The sequence below is a fragment of the Danio rerio genome, chromosome 10, assembly GCF_049306965.1.
Source record: "Danio rerio strain Tuebingen ecotype United States chromosome 10, GRCz12tu, whole genome shotgun sequence".
NCBI lineage: Eukaryota > Metazoa > Chordata > Actinopteri > Cypriniformes > Danionidae > Danio > Danio rerio.
In genome coordinates this window covers 46547501-46568512 of record NC_133185.1, presented here as the reverse complement: position 1 = coordinate 46568512, position 21012 = coordinate 46547501, and the positions used below count along the sequence as shown (strand labels likewise).

At 39.6% G+C, this 21012-nt stretch overlaps 2 protein-coding genes across 3 annotated transcripts in view; both read left to right on the top strand.

Moving 5' to 3' along the window:
• Positions 1-7462, top strand: part of ess2 (ess-2 splicing factor homolog) — a 779665-nt gene extending 772203 nt beyond the window's left edge. The window contains exon 7 of the transcript XR_012385794.1: positions 7286-7462. The gene's annotated coding sequence lies outside the window, so the exon portion shown is untranslated. The remainder of the gene's footprint in view (positions 1-7285) is intronic.
• Positions 1-21012, top strand: part of rab11fip1b (RAB11 family interacting protein 1 (class I) b) — a 58660-nt gene that overhangs the window by 31613 nt on the left and 6035 nt on the right. Inside the window, exons 2-5 of one of the 2 annotated variants that reach the window (XM_005164191.6) lie at positions 4773-5200; positions 10552-11873; positions 12495-12655; positions 17274-18467. In XM_005164191.6, coding sequence (XP_005164248.2) covers positions 4773-5200; positions 10552-11873; positions 12495-12655; positions 17274-18467 — 3105 coding nt within the window. The remainder of the gene's footprint in view (positions 1-4772; positions 5201-10551; positions 11874-12494; positions 12656-17273; positions 18468-21012) is intronic. The other variant, XM_005164192.6, reaches the window with a different exon arrangement.

Here is a 21012-nt window from a genome sequence, read left to right as displayed (position 1 = left end):
AAATAAACTTTGCTTTATTATAAAGAGGGACCAAAGACTCACTGAACTGAGTAAATTTTACTCATTGGATTTTGCTGTGTAAGATCACACATAATGCCTGACTTAACCAGTTAAACTCCGGACCCGGTATCGGGTCTGTGATGTCATCTACTTCCGCTTTAAAATTTAAATGGCTAGCATTGCACCAGACCCCCTTAAGTGGTTTCCTTTGAAAGTGTAGAATCTATATTTTATGCGCATATATATCACTTTGCTTTTCATTCTACTGTAGAAAAGTTATTTACACTTAAATGCACAGTGTTTTGGATACCCGAGCTAGGTATTGAACATTGGTTCATTTTCATATTTTTCTATGACACATGTACTAGTTATAGCTCAAATGAAAGCTCTTGCCGGAGCTCAAATGGTTCTAGCATTCTTTTTACTGAATTATATTCACATATCAAACAGTTGCCGAATTAATCGCAGCGTTTCCATGGCGCAGAAGTGAAAACAATACATTTATGATCAATAAGCAGCCCCAGATAGCACAGACAGCTGTCATCTCTTACCTTATGCTGTGTGCTTCAGGGCCATTTTCCTCTGTTTTTGATGTGATGTGCATAAATAATCCTTTTATATGTCTGACGTGGTCCAAATACAGTGAATTATGTTCGATCAAACAAAAGAATAGTGAAATATGACAACAATGATCGATCATGTGGCTTTTAAAGCACCTTTCATCAGTTGGAATACAATAACTTTTGCATAGATTATAGTGGAGACATTTTTCTATTTGCCTATGATTACAGACATGTGCAGGAACCACCAACATTATTTACAGCACGCTAGACCACACAGAACCTAAAAGGTACACTTTCAAATCTGAGTTTATTAAAAAAATACAAAAAGCGCCTCTTTTTTAGGGGTTTATTATAACACAAACGAAATATGCAGTTATTTTAAACACTTTCAATGGTATTTAATGAAAATTCCAAGGGTTTTCTTTAAAATGATACCAAATCATTTACACCTGTGCATGTGGATTTGGGAAGCTTTTAAATTTGGGTAGACAAAATCCAGGCGGAAATCCCAAAATAACAGCAGAGTTTAACTGGTTAAGGGACAAAACTGCAATAAATTGTATAAGAATTAAATAAAATCACACATAATGCCTGACATGAGGGATAAAAATGCATTAGATTGTTTTAAAATGCATTTAAATCACACATTAAGATTTGGCAGAGTGACATACAAACATAAGTAATTTAAATAATAGCATAAAATAATAAATAATAGTGTTGCTTTCTTCAATACGTCTCATTAAACTGTTCATAAAGTGTGTGGCGTCTCAGCTGCTGTTCAGTGCTTTATAGCGTGAGTAATGCAGTGTTTGGTCTGACAGAGAAAATCACATGTTGAGCGTGTGTTTAATGAACTCTTAACGCTGGCGTACTGTGAGGCTCTACAGCTAAATATAGCAGCTCAGCCGGGGATTATTAGTCAATGATCCTGCCGCTCAATAACATTCATTATATACTGCATTTTTACATCACACTGAGGCTCTTAGACACTAAAATAAAAATGATTCATTGGATTTACTATATATTTTTTAAGGTAAGTAGTTGCAAACAATTTATATGGACTGAATTCAAACAAATAAAATTGAGTAACGTTCAACTTAATTTATTTAAATTGAGCTTATTTAAATTGCTTGCAACTTCTTACCTTAAAAAATGGAGTAAATCCAATGAATTGTTTTCCCAGTGTGTCTGGCTTATAAGCGCTTTATTCTTTCATAATATAGACTCAATTCTTACAATTGTCCTCCTGTGCAATAAGTGTTTGTTTTAGTGTCTGTTCTCCACTGATGTCCTTGAGTTTAGATGAGTTTGAAGCACATGCTGTTCTGCTTTGGCCTCTAAATAAGCGTCTTTGTTTTGGAAGATGCTTGCTCAAGGCTAAAAGTGGTGTTTTGGCCATTTTAGATGGATCGTCCTTAATATATCAATACCCAAAAGCAAAACTGAGCTGTTAAATTTTGCATTGTCCTTCTACATGGTAGAATTAGTCTTGCTTTGGACCCTGAAGTCTTTGTTTTCCAGCAGAGTCCTTGAGTTTTGACTGTGTGTTGGTCATTGAACTGTAATGTGCCGTTCTGCTTTACAGCCGCTGAAGAATGTCAGCAATCACGTGAAACTATTTACTTGGACTTTGTGCTTCTGTGAACTCTTTTGAGCACACAGAAATATTTCATCCTTGCAGATCTGACGACAAAACCCAGTTTAGATTGTGTGGAAAATCAGGAATTTATAAATTTACTTTAAAGGCATAGTTCACCCAATAACTAAAATGTACTCGCTAGTAGTTTTAAAACATTATGAAGTTTGTTTCTTCTGTTACACACTGAAGCGGGTAATTTAAAGGAAGCTGAAAACCTGTAACCATTAACTAAGTAACTCAGTGGTTAGCACTATCGCCTCACAGCAAAAAGGTTGCTGGTTTCGAATCCTGGCTAAACCAGTTGGCATTTCTCTGTGGAGTTTGCATGTTCTCCCCGTGTTGGTGTAGGGTTTCCTCCGGGTGATCCGGTTTCCTCCACAGTCCAAACATATGCGCTATAGGAGAATTAAAACTAAGGGTGTACTCCCACTATGCTATCCGAACCATGCCCAGGCCCGTTTCCCGGATCGTTTGATAAGTGTGAGTGCGCTGAATCGGGCCCTGGCCCGGTTCACTTGGCGCGGTACACTTGTGGGTGAGTGCAAAAAATGCCAAAGCCCGAAACTGAAAGCGAGACGTGACTTTTGAGGGGCTGTTTCATATGGATTTATTCATTAATCTTACTGTTCAGTGAACGCAAACTGCCGTAGATTATTAAAGACGCAAAACAGTTCGAGGCAACTGTATATAGTGTGAGTATAGCCTAAATTGGCCATAGTGTGTGAGTTAGGCATAGGACAATAACCGTGTTCGAAGTTTACTGTGGTTTGGAAAAGTCAAGGTTTTAAAACCGCCAACATTTTCTTTAATACCGTTCCTAAGGTGTGTGTAAAAGTTTTTTTTGAAATTGTTGTTTTTTTTGGACAACAGTATCTCCAGCAGAAAAGATATCCAAAGATGCCGTTTTAAATTGTAAAGAAATCAGTGTTTTTGAACAAATGAATATATATAATTTCACATATAATCATTTCAATTCAATTTACCTTTATTTTTACAATGCAGATTGTGTCAAAGCAGCTTCACATGAAAGATTTTAGTGATTTGAAACAGTGTCAGTACAGTTTTCAGAGTTTAAGTTTAGTTCAGTTTAGCTCAGTTAAACACTGAAGAGCAAGGATAAAAAAAAAAAAAAACCATTGAGATAAACCAGGCTCAGTTGGGCACGACCATTTCTCCTCTGGCCAAACGTCTTGTGCAGAGCTGCAGTCTAGACACCGGAGGCTGGGGAATGCTGGATGTCAGCGAAGACTCATCTGTCTCTGGAGCATCACAGGAATCAGTCTCATGCTCTCCAACTTCATGACCACCACAACAGCTGCTCAGGATACGGCCTTGTCCAGGATAATGGAAACCTTGGGATCATCTCGTCAAAATCTAGTTTTGAACAGTGAGAGTGTTTCTGAGCCTTGGACATTATCAGGAGGCTATTCCAGAGTTTAGGAGCCATAAATGGGAAGGCTCGACCTCCTTTACTCGACTTTGCTATTCTAGGTACTACCAGAAGCCCTGAGTTTTGAGATCTTAAAGAGTGAGTTAGATTGTAGCGATACAGAAGCTTGGTTCAATAAACAGGAGCTAGATTATTTAAAGATTTATAAGTAAAAAGCAATATTTTAAATTCAATACGAAACTTAACAGGCAGCCAGTGTCAGGAGGATAAAATTGGGGTGATATGATCATATTTTCTTGACCTGGTAAGAAGTCTGGCAGCTGCGAGGTCACACTTTATTTTAAGGGACATTTTTCGCTATTAGTGAACCATTAACTTTGACTTTTAGCTCAATAGACTCTAAATTATTCATTCTTTCATTTTCCTTTGGCGTAGCCCCTTTATTTATCAGGGGTCGCCTCAGCGGAATAAACCGCCAATTTATCCAGCATATGGTTTACACCCTTCCAGCTGCAGCCCAAGACTGGTTATTCACTGAAGCTAAGCAGGGCTAAGCCTGGTCAGTATCTGGATGGGAGACCACATGGGAAAACTAGGTTGCTGTTGGAAGTGTTGTAAGTGAGGCCAGCAAGGGGCGCTCAACCTGTGGTCTGTGTGAATCCTAATGCCCCAGTAAAAGTGAAGAGACTCCCCTCATGATTGTGAAGCGCATTGGGTGTATGGCCATACACAATAAATGGGCTATATAAATGCACATTACTAGGAAACACACTCGCATACACCCTGACATGCACACACATGTTCTGCAGCCAATTTAGTTTATACAATTCACCTATAGCACATGAGTTTGGACTGTGGGATAAACTGGAGCACCCAGAAGAAACCCACACCAACATCAGGAGAACATGCAAACTCCACACAGAAATGCCAACTGACCCAGCCGAGGCTTGAACAGTAATGACAGTGCTATTTATTTTTATTTATATTATATTGTATTTTATGAAATGATCCAACTGGTTTTGGAATTTTGATGCTAATTTTGCCCCCAGTGTGACTACAAAGCCCAGTCCCATTCCATAATCTCATATCTCCATCTCAGTCGTTTATCTTTGTACTTTGATGACTCCAGGAAATGAAAAACGCCTGAAACCAAACATCCTGTTCTGTTTGCTTCCAACAGATGGTTCAAACTGTTGGGCAAGACAGGGAAGGCTGACAAAGACCGAGGAGAGGTCCTTCTAGACATCCAGTTCATGAAGAACAACATGACGGCCAGCATGTACGATCTCTCCAGCCAGGATAAATCCCGCTCGCGCCTCGGCAAACTCAAAGATAAACTGAAGGGGAAGAAGAAAGACGGGATGTCAGACTCCGCTTCCGCCATCGTGCCCTCAGTCGGACAGGTACTGACTGACAGCGAGGCCGAAGACGAGCAAAACAACACATCTGGAGCCAAAAAGAAGAACAAGCTCAAGTCTTTATTTGTACCCAAGTCTGGTTTGCAACGTAACATGTCGCAGTCCATGTCCACCCTCCCCACGCTGCCTGAAAAAGACTCAGCCATCAGTCTGAGCAGATCATCTGGCCTCAACGTAGAGTCTCCTGAAGGTAATATTTACAGCTTTATAGATGTGCGATTGCAGGTTTTTCTTGTGGCTCAAACAGAAGACAGTGTGCTAGAAACACCAATGTTATGAGTTCCAGTCAATGCATTAGCTATGAAATTTGTGTCTGTCTCACTCTGAAAGCATTGGCCATATGCAGAATGTCATGTAAATAATAATGTTGACTTAATATTAGTGAGACCAGCAAGATGAATTTTAGACATCTACACTATTATATATACACTCCCTGACAAAAGTCTCGTCGCCTTTTCAAGTTTTAGGAACAGCAAATAATAACTTGACTTCTAGTTGATCATTTAGTATCAGAAGTGGCTTATATGAAAGGCAAAAACCTCTAGATTACACTTATTTGACCACAATAAAATATGATCATGCCTTGATTTTGAATGATTTTATTAGGACAGTAAGGTCTGACTTTGCTTAGACAAAAGTCTCGTCACTGAACAGAAATAATGTCCAGTCTAGAGTATAAAGTCCTGCTGCAGTGGAGACAGAATGAATATTGTGTCTGACTCCATCATGAGCTTGGAGGACTGCATCCATACATCTCTGACATGACTCAAATCACTGATTAATAAAGTCATCTGGAACGGCAAAGAAAGTGTTCCTGCAGGACTCCCAGAGTTCATCAAGACTCTTTGAATTCATCTTCAATGCCTCCTCCTTCATCTTACCCTACACATGCTCAATAATGTTCATGTCTGGTGACTGGGCTGGCCAATCCTGGAGCAGCTAGACCTTCTTAGCTTACAGGGACTTTGATGTGCAGGCTAAAGTATAAGAAGGAGCTCTATCCTGCTGGACGATTGTCCCTCTCCTGTTGTTTATAATGTAATGTGCAGCACAAATGTCTTGATACCTCAGGCTGTGGATGTTGCAGATCTCTCGGACGCCCCCATACTGAATGTAACCCCAAACCATGATTTATCCTTCACCAAACTTGAGTGATTTCTGTGAATCTTGGCTACATGCGGGTTTCAGTAGGTCTTCTGCAGTATCTGTGATGATCATGATGCAGTAAACAGATGATTCGTCAGATAAATCCACCTTCTGCCACTTTTCCAAATGATCAACTAGAAGTCAAGTTATTATTTGTTGCTCTTACAACTGGGATCCACGACAAGACTTTTATTAGGTAGTGTACATGTTTTGGTACCTGAAAAGGCAAGGTGAGGATATTAGGATCTAACTGGCAAACACAACAAATTAACAAATTAATGTTGTTGTTTTGTTTTGTGTGCTGCATTTTGTTTTTTTATTGTGTATTTTATTTGTTTTTCTGTGTTTTGTATAAAGGCTTAATTGTAAACAATGAATAAACAAGGGGCAGGTGAACATAATAGGTAACCATGGTAACAAACAAGTTGCAAACCACAGGATAAGCTAGACAGTCAGTACAACGATTAATTAAAATACCAAACCATTGCTATACGTCTAATATGTTGTGCAGATTTGTTTCTACTAACTTTCAATAGTTTTAAAGTGCAATGGTATTAAAAAATAAGTTTTTTTTTTTAGATGTTAGTTTCAGTAAGTTTTTAGGATATCTGTAATCTAGTGTGCTCCAGTGACAAAATTCACATGTAGACGATATAAATTTTGTTTTTGTAGGATTTGTAGAACTTTCCCAGTTCTGGGTTGCAGTTGGAAGGGCATCCTCTACGTAAAACTTATGTCAGAATAGTTGGCAGTTCATTCCGCTGTGGCGCCGCCTGATAAATAAGGCACTTAGCCGAAGGAAAATTAATGAATGAATTTGCACAATTACCATTGGCTGTTTTTAAAAAAGGGGAGGGGTTACACTGTCCCACCCTCTTTTCATGTTTTGGTTAAGATTACATCAAACATTGAATAAAATTGCACATTTTAATGCACTTCAATAGGGCTGGGCCGATAAAAGATGATGTATCGAATCGTGATAAAATTTATGTCAATAACAATAAGCTCTGCACTTTTTTTACTCTATGGGATAACTTTGATTGAAAGTGATGGGCCGAGTAAATATACTAAACTGTGAAGTTGTCAAAGTTATTTCCTAATTTGTGGAGCACAATCGCCTCACAGCTAGGGTTGTAACGGTATGAATTTTTCACGGTATGATAATCGTCTAAAACAATACCACGGTTTGACGGTTTCGCGGTATACGGTATGTTACAAATGTTACAAAATAATAGAACAGTGAAGCAAATTTGACTTTTTCCAAATAATATATTTTTAGTTACTATAAACAACACCACTTACAATGAACAAATAAAAATAAGAAAATAATAAATAATGTGTCAAAGTCCAAATAAAGTCCAAATAAACATGGTGCACATCCTCAGTAAAAAATAGATATAAATATTTACTATACTATAAATAGTTACATAACGAAACTAGATTCAATATGGAACATCCTTAGGTTTTATGTGCCAGCATGGATATGGTTGTCTGTGGATATGGATTTGGATATGGTTGTCTGCAATGCAGACAAACAGCTGCATCTTCATTTGCGTCTTTTGAAAACAGCGAGAGCAGCAGTTCGTCTTTGCTGTGTCACTGTTTTGTCATGTTTCTGTGCTGCTGTGCATGCAAAAGTACTTAGTATGAGAATTATTTCATGCAAAACTTTTTTTTTTTTGCGTTTTATTTAGCCGCGCATAAATGTATGCCTATCTCTCATTCCGTGTTGTTCAAAAAGCTTGGTCCACAAACAAAAGCGAAACCTATGCTTATTGGTTGTGATATAGCGAGTTTGAACCAATCTGGGCATGGAGGAGGGACAATGCATCAATGTATCATGTCTGATTTGTCCGGAGACACAGTGACGAGCGTTTCTTTGTCAAATCAGCGTTGTCAAATGTTGATGACGTAACCGCACTGATTCCGGAGCCTCTGAAAGTCCGCGAATGTTATGTGATACAGCACTGGAAAGCTGAGATTCTCTTCTTTATGCCAATCTTTGAATTGTATGAATCGGATCAGCGGATCAAAAGTTATTAAACATTTAAGACTTATTAAACTTATTTTTAGCCGCGGGCGGCTGTCTCGGTCTTTAAGGAGACAGAAAACCGTTAAAGGTTAAAACCGTTGATATGCAATTGTTCATGGTATGATAATCGTGCACGTTCAAATCGTGGTAAACCGTCATACCGGTATATTGTTACAACCCTACTCACAGCAAGAAGGTTGCTGGTTCGAGCCTCAGCTGGGTCATTTGGCATTTCTGTGTGGAGTTTGCATGTTCTCCCCGTGTTGGCGTGGGTTTCCTTCGGGTGCTCCGGTTTCCTCCACAGTCCAAACACATGCGCTATAGGTGAATTGGGTTGGCTAAATTGTCCGTAGTGAATAGGTGTTTCCCAGTACTGGGTTGCAGCTGGAATAGCATCTACTGCGTAAAACATATGCTGGATAAGTTGCTGGTTCATTCCGCTGTGGTGACCCTGGATAATTAAAAGGCCAAAAAGAAAATGAATTAATTAATTTAATAATAATTTTACATTTTGTACATTTTATAATGAACATCTTACAATAAAAAAGCATGAATAATCCCATTTATAACACAAAAAATACACTTTGCCTTGATTCGTTTGCTGATGTCTTCTGCAATGTCCGCTATCTATCAAGTGACTGACTGTATTTATTCAAATAAAAATAAAAAAATCTGATTCATTCATAAGATTCAATTGAAACATTTAATTTAAGTTTGCTCTTTTTGTAGCTCAACAATTAAAAAATGAAAGTTATTTTAAATTAAAATGACAATTTCTGTTAAAGGCTTTCGCCCCAAAATTCCCCATCATTTTCCTTCTCTTCTTACATGGGATGGCTGGCCAATTCAAAAGTTATGGTGGGCCAACTTTGGCCCATGGGCTCTAGATTCTAGTCGGCATAGTAGTTTCTAGTAGGCATCTCTGCTCTACATTGATCCAAGAGCCAATCACACAGAAGAAATGTGCTGGAATCCAAAAGCGTGTTAATGTTAGAGATCTACCAAATTTTCGGCCACCAAAAATTTATCAGCCAAATATGTTATGCTATCTAATGGACTGTCTAATTTTTGTGGCTTCAGTCATTGTTGGCGTACTCTTTTAAATCTGGAAACTTTAACAAATTAAATTAAAATAGATATCGTTATCGTTATATGGAAAATAATTATCGAGTTGCATTTCAGCTTTATTTGTATAGCGCTTTTACAATGTAGATTGTGTCAAAGCAGCTTCACATAAATGGTCATAGTAACTAGAACAGTGTGGTTCAGGTTTTAGTGTTTAAGTTCAGTTCAGTTCAGTTTAGCTCAGTTCAGTGTGATTTAATCATTACTAAGAGTTCAAACACTGAAGAGCCAGTTCATCGATGCGTAGCTCTACCAATCCTGAACCATGCGAGGCGGTGGCGACAGCGGAGAGGGAAAAAAAACTTCACCTGATGGGAGTGAAGAAAAAAAACCTTGAGGGAACCAGACTTAGTTGGGCACGACCATTTTAATTTCTCCGCTGGCCAAAAGTCTTGTGCAGAACTTCATTCGCCGTGGTTAAGGCTGGAAGATGGCCTCAGCGAAGACTCGTCTGTCCCTGGGACTTCGCTGGAATCAGACTAATGTTCTCCACTCCCCACGACCATCAGCGCAGCAGCAGCTCAGGATATGGCCTGGTCCCGGATATGGAATACTTGGGATCATCACGTCGCTGGTCTTGGATCTAATCAGTGACTCCGCATAATCTGAGGACCTCGGGATGAGTATCCCCAGGTGAAAATAGAGAATAAAGAAAATAATTAGCGTAGCTGCTGTTCATAGTGTATATAAGCAAGATACAGAAGCCTGTGTGGAACCCGCTAGGTGATGCATTGAGTGTATGCTTTACTAAACAGATAGGTCTTTAATCTAGTTTTGAACTGGGAGAGTGTGTCTGAGCCCTCGAACGTTATCAGGAAGGCTATTCCAGAGTGTAGGAGCCATGAAAGAGAAGGCTCGACCTCCTTTACTTGATTTTGCTATTCTAGGTACTACCAGAAGCCCTGAATTTTGAGATCTTAAAGAGCGAGTTGGTTTGTAGCGAGACAGAAGGTTGGTTAGATAAACAGGAGCTAGATTATTTAGAGCTTTATAGGTAAGAAGTAATATTTTAAATTCAATACGAAACTTAACAGGCAGCCAGTGTAAGGAGGATAAAATTGGGGTGATATGATCATATTTTCTAGACCTGGTCAGAACTCTGGCTGCTGCATTTTGTACTAATTGAAGTTTGTTAATAGAGGATGTGTTCCATATTTGTGCCATATCACCCAGCCCTACTTCACAGGACCTTTAATGCTGAACTTATAAAATTCACTCTATTTTATTTTGTTTCAAAGGCAAAAAGAAATTCAAGTTCCTCAAGCACAAGCGCACCGGAAGCTCCGACAGTAAAGTTTCCCAGACCTCTCTTGGATTACCGCAGCCTAACGTGTGTATTAACGGCAGTCACGTGTACACTGAAGAGCCAGAGACCAGAGGATCTAGAGCTGGTTCAACCTTCAGTCTGAACAGCTCAGGGCATGGGTCAATGGAGGACCTGCGCAGAGGTCACGACAGAAAAACCTCCAACACATCTGTGGACTCGCTTAAAACCTCTGAGCTGCACACCCAAGAGAAAACAGTGGAGGACATGCACAGGAAACAAGAAGAACAGAGGAAGCAGGAAGAGGAAGTTAGGAAGAGACTGGAGGAAGAAGAGAGGATGGAACGGTTGGAGAGGGAGGAAGAGATGAGAAAGCTGGAGAAACAAGAAGAGGAGAGGAAACGGGTTGCGAGAGAGGAGGAAAAGAAACGAGAGGAAGAGAAGAGGAAGAAGCTAGAGGAAGAGGAAGTAGAGAGGAAAAGGATTGCGAGAGAGGAGGAAAGAAAGAGGATGGAGAGGGAAGAGGAAAAGAAACGAGAGGAAGAGAAGAGGAAGAAGCTAGAGGAAGAGGATAGGAAAAGAGTTGCGAGAGAGGAGGAAAGAAAGAGGGAAGAGGAAAAGAGACTAGAGGAAGAGAAGAGGAAGAAGCTAGAGGAAGAGGAAGTGGAGAGGAAAAGGCTTGCGAGAGAGGAGGAAAGAAAGAGGGAAGAGGAGAGGAAACGAGAGGAAGAGAGAAAAAGGATTGCAATGGAGGAGGAAGGAAGAAGAATGGAGAGGGAACAGGAAGAGAAGAGGAAGCTAGAGAAACGGGAAGAGGAAAAGAGAAGGGTTGAGGAAGAACGGATGAGGATTGAGCAGGAACAAAAGATCAGAGGGAGGAAGGAAGAGGAAATGAGAAAGGCAGAGGAGGAGAAAAGGAAGAAGATGGAGGAAAAGGAAAAGGCCAGGGAGGAGGAAGAGAAACAGAGGAGAATGGAGGAAGAGGAGAATGAAAGGCTGAGGAAAGAAGACGAGATGAGAAAGCGCATAAAGGAAGAGGAAAGGCTGAGGAAGGAGGAAGAAGAGGAGACGAGGAGAAAGGAAGAAGAAAGAAGGATGAACAAAGAGAAAGAGAGGAATGAAAAAGAAAGGATGGAGCTTGAGAAAAAGAAAATGGAAGAAAGGATGAGAGAGGAGCAGGCGAGGAAAAGTGCTGAGGAAGAGGAGAAGAGGAAAGAGAAAGCAGAGCGAGAGAGAATCAGACAAGAGAAAGAAGAAGTGGAGAGACTGAGGAAAGAGAAAGAACAACGGCCTGAGGTGAAACTTTTATTGTTGTGATTAATTGCTGAAGCTTTCATCACGGTATTATACAATTGCTATTATCATGATAGTGACCTAAGCTGCGAAAAAGGTTAGTTATAAGCAAAATCTGCTGACATTTTTTGCTATTTCTGCGCAGAATTTTGGACTGAAAACTAAAAAATAACACCTTTTATGTAATTTTTACAATGCGAATCCAGTTAGATCCACTTATTTGGTAAACAATCAAGTCTCTTATACAATAATATATCTACTAGAAGACTAAAAAGTTACTAAAAATAATATTCAAATACAGTATTACTTTACAAACTGTATTGTAAACAAATCATATGAAAAACGGTACAAAAGCACGCACATCCCTCTTAACTGGGTGCTCAGCCAAAAAATGCAAAAGGTGTAAATTAAATATTCATTAAAGACGGCAACACCAAAGCTCCAAAAATATAAATTTAAGCGTGTAACGTTTCGAGCCACACGGCTCTTCATCAGATTTAAATATATAATATAATATAAAAGTTTAAATATTTATACGCAGTATTTTGAAGCACCCATGATTTCAGTATTGTGCATGTTCATTATCAACAAATATTGAGTTATTGAATGTTGGCATATGTCTAGGTGAAAACCACGAGTGCTCGAATGAACAGCAGTCAAAAAGCCCCTGTCGAGATGAACTCCACCAATCCCTTTGAAGACTCGCTGTCAATGGACGAAAGCTCCTCCAATCCCGATCAGTCCAATGTCGGCCGCTTAACTAAAGTCTCTGCAGTCAAGCCAAGGTTGGTGTCTCATTTGAGCATTTTATTTGCATTATTGTGGTGTTATTAATGAAATATAAACAGATTTTTTATGTAAACCATCAGTGAAAGCATACTTATATTATATGTTTTCCTAACTACACACGGCAACGGCTGGATACTAAACAAGTACCAGATACCATTACTTATAGTGACTTAGGAATGGTCTGATTGGTAAACCATGTGTTGGCTAATGTGGGACCAGCCGTGGTCAATCATAAGGATGTGATCCTCTCCAAATTAGTTTATAAACAAACTTCACTTCGTTGTTATATATGTAACTTAGTACCCACTGGAAGCACTTCTTTTTCTGCAGATTTTGTGGCTTTTACAGACTCAAACTCAACTTCTTTACAGCTTGCTGAAATTCGACGTACTTCATAACTCATCTACTCTAACATTTCACATCAATAATTCTCCATAAGTCTCTTTTTAAAGCAGTTGTGCTGGAAGGCAGATCCATGACCTGTGATCACAGCTTGAGTATGAAAGACATGGATGTGTGTGTGGCAGTGTTTCTGTAGTCTGCTTAGGCTTGCTCCATTTCACTGTGATAGAGTTCATAACACCACACTGTCATCATTAACACCATCCTGGAGGAGCATTAGCCACCATTATGAAATATGCAGTAGTGTCTGTCTGTCTCTATGTCTCTCTGTGCTTGTGTGTGTGTGTGTGTGTGTGTGTGTGTGTGTGTGTGTGTGTGTGTGTGTGTGTGTGTGTGTGTGTGTGTGTGTGTGTGTGTGTGTGTGTGTGTGTGTGTGTGTGTGTCTGTCTGTGTGTGTCTGTGTGTGTCTGTGTGTGTGTGTGTGTCTGTGTCTGTGTCTGTGTGTGTGTCTGTGTGTGCCTGTGTGTGCCTGTGTGTGTCTGTGTGTGTCTGAGTATGCGTGTTTGTATATATCTGTGTGTCTGTATGTGTGTGGGTGTGTGTCTCTGTCTTTGTGTCAAATGTGTGTGTCTGTTTATATATATATATATATATATATATATATATATATATATATATATATATATATATATATATATATATATATATATATATATATGTAATATGTATATACGTGTGTGTGTATGTATATACACTCACCGGCCACTTTATTAGGTACACCTTACTAGTACCGGGTTGGACCCCCTTTTGCCTTCAGAACTGCCTTAATCCTTCATGGCAATAATTCAAGAAGCTACTGGAAATATTCCTCAGAGATTTCACTCCATATTGACATGATAGCATCACACAGTTGCTGCAGATTTGTCGGCTGCACATCCATGATGCGAATCTCCTGTTCCACCACATCACAAAGGTGCTCTATTGGATTGAGATCTGGTTAATGTGGAGGCCATTTGAGTACAGTGAACTCATTGTCATTTTCAAGAAACCAGCCTGAGATGATTCCTACTTTATGACATGGTGTGTTATCCTGCTGGAAGTAGCCATCAGAAGATGGTACACTGTGGTCATAAAGGGATGGACGTGGTCAGCAACAATGCTCAGGTAAGCTGTGGCGTCGACACAATGCTCAATTTGTGCTAATGGACCCAAAGTGTTCCAAAAAAATATCCCCCACACCATTACACCACCAGCAGCTGCCTGAACCATTGATACAGGACAGGAAGGATTCATGCTTTCATGTTGTTGACGCCAAATTCTGACCCGACCATCTGAATGTGGCAGCAGAAATCAAGACTCATCAGAGAAGACAACGTTATTGTCCAGTTTTGGTGAGCCTGTGTGAATTATAGCCTCAGTTTCCTGTTCTTAGCTGACAGGAGCGACCCCAGTGTGGTCTTCTGCTGCTGTAGCCCATTCGCCTCAAGGTTGGACTGTTGTGTGTTCAGAGATGCTCTTCTGCAGACCTCGGTTGTCTGGCCATTCTCCTCCTGACCTCAGGCATCAACAAGGCATTTGCGCCCACAGAACTGCCGCTCACTGGATATTTTTGATTTTTAAGACCATTTTCTGTAAACCCTAGATATGGTTGTGCGTGAAAATCCCAGTAGATCAGCACCTTCTGAAATACTCAACACGCCACCAACAACCATGCCACATTCAAAGTCACCTAAATCCCCTTTCTTCCTCATTCTGATGCTCCGTTTGAACTGCAGCAGATCGTCTTAACCATGTCTTCATGCCTAACTGCATTGAGTCACTGCCATGTGATTGGCTGATTAGAAATTTGCGTTAATGAGCAGTTGGACAGGTGTACCTAATAAAGTGGCCGGTTAGTGTACATTGGCTTAGTCCCTTTTTTTATCAGTGGTCGTCACAGCGAAATTAACCGCAAACTACACGTGTGTGTGTGTGTGTGTGTGTGTGTGTGTGTGTGTGTGTGTGCACGCGCACATCTCTGTATGTGTGTGTGTGTTGTTATGAGAGCACGTCTGTACTTGTACAAAATATGTCTGGCATTATATTCAATCTTTTAGAAACTTTTTCAAGGACTCAGAGTAAGGAAAATCCCTAGAAATTCTCACATCTATGCAATAACCAACTGTCTGCCTTTCTCCATTCTTTTTTTATTTGTCTGTTGGTTTCTGAAGATGATCATCACCAAACAAATGAAATAACACTTAACCAAATATAATGAAATGCCTAAACCTGAATAAACAGTGTCTTTTCCACCATGGTCTTATCTCTTTATTTCAGCTGAGTTGCACTTATGCGGACTGTCATGTGTAAGGTCTCTAACCCTCATTGTGTTAACTCTTGTGTGGCACTTGGTTAAGGGAAGCTGCAGAAATCTGTTTCCCTGCAAATCAGCTGATCAAGCAGTTTCTTTTCTCTGACTCGTGTGTTTTTTGACTTGAGGGCTTTGTTAAACGCTTCAGGAATGTGTAGGAGAGCGAGAGCAGATTCGTGGGTGGCTCTTTAAATCTAAACCAGTTATCTCTTCAAGGCAGCAGGCAAAGTTTCTCTCCGAAAATTTTGCTCAGATGTGATTAAAAATGCTTTAAGGTTTTTCTGAACCGGTTTGGAATGATAGGAGTAAGTGATGGCAGTGTTTTAATTTAGTTAATTTTCCTTCTTACCATTTACAGTGGGGGAAATCAGTATTGAACATGTCATATTTGTTTCCTGGGAATAATATTTCTAAAGAGCTGTTGACATGGAGATCTCGTCCATCAAATCTAAGCTTTATTTTGTATTTCCTCATGAATTTGGCTCAGGTGATTGGCTGGGCCATTCTACAGCTTTATTTTCTTTCTCTGAAAGCATTTGAGAGTTTCCTTGGCTGCGTTTTGGATCATTGTCTTGCGGAAATGTCCACCCTGGTTTCATCTTCATCCTCCTGCTAATGTAGATGTTGGAGTGAAGCAGCTGATATTCATTTACACTGAAGAAGGGCAGAGAGTTGCTGAAGAACTACTGAGAGATTTCAGCTGCTGTCTGGGCTTTCACTGCTTTTCTACACCTCCCTTTCTTCATGTGTTCAATACTTTGTCCTCAGCATCATTTCATATTATTACACATAACTAATTAGTTTTCTTTGCGTATATGGATTTCTTTGGTTGGTACCAATATTTGATGAAAAATTCATGTCAATGTAACCCCGCCAGTCCTACTGCACCCAACACGCTCCTAGCTGGTATCGAACCGGCGACCTTCCGCATGGGAGTCGGTTGCTCTACCAAGGAGGCTAAAGACCATAACCTATAGCGTCTGTCGCTATGGCTCCTTTAGAGGTCAGAGGAATGAGGTTAACCTGCACAGAACTTATTAGCTGGCCTCCGTTACACTCACCCCCCTAAACCTCACTCCCATCACGGCACCAATGTAACCCCGCCGGTCCTAAGCCACCAAACCCACTCCGAAGTGGTATCGAACATGCGACTTTCCGCATGGGAGTCAGTTGTTCTAACAAGGAGGCTAAAGACGATGGCCTCTAGCTTCTGTCGCTAGAGCACCTTCAGAGGTCAGAGGAGTGAGGCTTACCTGCACAGCACTTACTAGCTGGCCTCCGTTACATCAACAGCACCTTTAGAAATGTTTTCTGAGACAAATGGTGATGTGTTCAATACTTATTTCCCCCACAGTATAGAGAACACCATGAAATACTCATTGGAAAAACCCTGAACTGATTTTTAGACTTTTGAGCTTTAATGAAAAAAAAAAAAAAACATTGCAGTCAATGTCAATTAAGTTACCAATCATGATTTTTAAAGGCATAGTTCACCCAAAAATGAGATTCACTCACCCTCAATTGGATATAAACCTGTGATTTACTTTTTTGTTGAATACAAAAGAACATTTTCAAGGAAATCTGAAAACCTGCAGCTATTGACATCCATAGTGGGAAAAACAAACCGGTTTTCAGCTTTCTTCATAATATCTTCCCTTGTGTTCAACAGATAAAAGAAACTCTTTTCAGCAAGTGAAGTGTGAGTAAATGATGACAGAAGTTTCATTTTTTGGTTGAACTATCCTTTTAAATGGTTCAGATTTGCTCAGTAGTACCAGGAGGTGTTGATATAATCCGATCAAAGTGGTTTAGATGGTCACTGACCAAAGCAAAGTGGCTTTAATTTGCTTTCCAATGTGTTAAGATATTATTCCGATGTTTGATGGAGTTTAATCTTCCCTTTCATTATCCTGCTCCTTCAGTTCTTCTGTTTCTGGAGTCTTCTTTTCACAAGCGTCTGTGCCAAACTCCAACCCTTTCATAGATGACTCTGAAGATGATGATGGAAATGTCAGTCTTGGAGATGTTACAGAAAGGTCAGAGAAGAAACGACGAGCCCCAATGCCTCCCCAATATAAGAAGCAATTGGAAAAGCCATCTATTTCTGAAGCCACTCAAAGATTTCTATCCCAAGAATCTGAAGCTGGTGGTGACTCTGATTTCTTTAGTTTGCAACAGGACAAACGTCCTGCACCCTTACCACCAGATGGCCCAAAGAATAGACAAGAAGTGAATGAACAGGAGGGTCAATCGACCACACTTTACAGTAGACTCCGGGAAAAAGAAGCAAACAAAGTACAGTCAACTTTGCAAGACATTGATGCAAATACCAGTTCAACGCATCTCAGACAGAATCATCCTGTTAACAGACAAGAAACCAGATCTACTGAAGTCAAAACAGCTAAACACAACAAAGGTCCAGCTCCAAAGCCTTCAATACAGTCAACATCGTGCAAGAATGGGGCATCTGAGCCCAACAAGCAATCGATTAAGAAAGTCTATTTTAAAGACCAAGCTGGATCCTCAATCTCTTTTACTGATCAACTTGAGGAATCTTCTAACCATTTGACTAAAGATCTTCTTGTATCTGAGGAGTCTTCAACCAAAACTGAATCTGTGCACTCTGAAGACCTTTCCCTAATAGAAAGTAGACAAACAAGTTCGCCGGAAGAGTCTGAACTTGACCATTTTGGAGAAAACACTCCTTCAAAAAAGTCTCATCTTCAAAATATGGAAAGTTCCCAATCTGATGTCTCCAAAAAGAAAAGTCGGGCTCCAATGCCTCCTGCTAAATCTGAAGCAATTGTCAGCCAGAAGACACCAATCCAACAACAAGATGCTACTAGTCAACCCAACAGATCAAGACAAGCTCAAAATGAACAGTTAGCTTTTAATGGAAGCATGCAAGCTCCATCTGGTTCCACATCCAATACAATGCAAACTCTCAAGACAAAAGAAGTTCAGATGAAGGCCGAAGAGGTTTCTTTAAGGTCGGACGCTGGTCTCAGGACTCTGCCACAGGCCAGGGTGTCACCGATTGATGTTCAGGCCATCGTTTTGCAGAATAACGGAGGTGAAAACAGAAGAACAGGTGATCCTACCCTTAAACCCTGCAGGTGAGGTCATTTTGTAGAACTTCTAGAGACTCTTTGAAGTAGCAGCAGAGGTTGTCGGTAGGTTTTCGTTAGCCATCCTCCCGTTAGCCAAGTCTCTTTAAGGCATGTCATTGCACTCTGCCGCCATCTTTGAAACGCTTCTGCGGCAGTATGTTTGAATGGGGAAACATCAAATTCTGTGTTTGCCAAGCTTACGATTAAACTTCAGATTTGGAATCACCAAAAAAATTGAACATCCATTGGCTCTTAAGTTTTGTTTCTAAACGTTTGAATCAAACCGAATTGGCATTTTTTTGAAGGGAACGAGATCACGACACCAACCTCTGTTATGGTACATTATCATCCTCTGAATGCCTCATTTGATCGCTCTGGTTTTCTAAAGTAAATCCCAATTTGGTCTTGATGGCAAATTTCCTACCAAAATGACAACAACCTCTTTGTTTACAAGTTTAGGTGTTCATGTAGTTGTTTTCATGTGATATGCATTTGATAAGACAGACTGTACCTTGTGTTCATTTCGTACTAATTACAAAACCAGAGAACATTTGTTTTCAAATGTAGTTGGTGCATTTAAAAGTAGAGATTTCAAGCTTTATGTGGATATGTTTCTTATGTCTGTCGCAAGTATTTACTGAGATTCCAGTGCATTTGCTGACTCCAGAGGGTTCAGAAACTGTCATAAAAACACATGCCTGGCCCTCCCCTATAGAATTCTCAGTCTATATTGATCGATAATTGGCTCTTGTACTAGTAGGCAGGGCTTCATTCGCCATATTGACCATGACACTTTTCCCCATTCAAACTGATACGAGTGACACGTCTTGTGTATTCTATAGTCTTTGCCATCCTGTGGTAGTTCTTATGAATTTAAAGATTGTTTGATGCATAATTGAGTTTACAGAGTATGTGTGTTTTGACCTGTGATTATTTCTTAAATAGTAGTAATAAGTACAGTAGTTGTTGTTTTTTTCTCAGCAATTGTACTTGAGTAGTTTTAAAAATGTGTGCTTTTACCTGTTTGTTTTCAGAGATGGATCAGTACTTTTTTCTCGGTGTTATTTTTCTGCACTTCAGTGTTTAATTTTTCTTGTCTACAGTAGTTGGTTGAGCAAAATAATCAGTGCTGTGATTCCCGTTAAATAAAATCCCATACCTGTTAACTCTCCCATTTTTCCCAGCATTCTCCAGCATTTTACAATTCCAACCCGCTATCATCCCATAAAGGTATTTTTCTGTATTTCTCCCGTATTTTTAATCTTTCTATGAAGGGTGGCAATAAACTTTGCAGATCCTCCCTGTACGCAACCCATTCTGCCAAACCATCAGGGGACACCCTATCTTTTAGATGTGAATCTGTTCTGTGCTTTAATTTTTTTAGGCATGAACACACTTTGAAATAATTATAAAAACAGCAGTGTTATCTTTCTTTCCAATTACAGGCGCCATTGCCCCTCCTGCAATCCTTAAAACAGTCAGTTCATGTAGCAGTCCGGGGGCACTCTGGATTTTGGGTGCGCGTTTGAACATATATTAATAATAATAATAGTAATAATAATATCTAAACATGTTGATCTTGGTGGGTTTTCTTTTAAAAATGGCAAATTATTTTCTTGAATGAGCATAAAAAGTTAAGAAAGATCGACTTTCCTGACATTTTATGCTCATTTAAGACAAAAATTGTTATGTTTAAAAGAAAACCCACCAAGATCAACATGTTTAGATATTATTATTATTATAATGTACGTTCAAACACGCACCCCAAGCCCAGTGTCCACTTTCCTTATAGATGTGTGCATTTTTAAAGGCACACTTCTGTTATTTAATGTAATCAAACTAAAAGTCTAAATGAGAGACTCAATTCCTTATTTTCACATCCCAATGTTGACAGGTATGTAATTCCCCTTAGAATAATCACATCCAGCAAACCAACCTTAAGACAAGGACGCTTTATAAATGCAGCAAACATGTACAGTGTGAAGCATTTAAAGATGAGAAATCGTTACACACAATGTGAAAAATTGATCTGTTCTCCACATAAAAGTATTGAATGGCAGAAAGAGATTTTTTAAATTAATATTAAATTGTTATAATGGGAGACTATAACGGTGGCTCAGTGCTTAGTAATGACCCGAGAGATTGTTTGGACTGGATGTCACTGATGATGAAGGATGCCTACTGTATGAAATCATCAAATGCTCCTAAATTATCACTAAATGCACTACAGAATGTTACGTTTTCAAACAAATGCACAAACTGCATGTATCAGTGCTGCAGGAGCTTGGTTTGCAGCGCCTCCTGCTGGACACTCAAAATGAATGCTGTTCAAAATAGATTATTTTGTGTTGACTGATTGCAGGTTTGATTACTCATCAAACATTTGCTTGCTGTTTTAAAATGTCGTTTAGAGTGACCACTATTTTAAAATGCAATCGTTGTTTTCCAAAACGTTGGAGTATGTTGTCATCAGTAAACAACACAGGCTTATGCAAACAGAATTTGCTCTATTATATCCTGATTACGTACTGTGGCTTTTCTAAAAATAAAG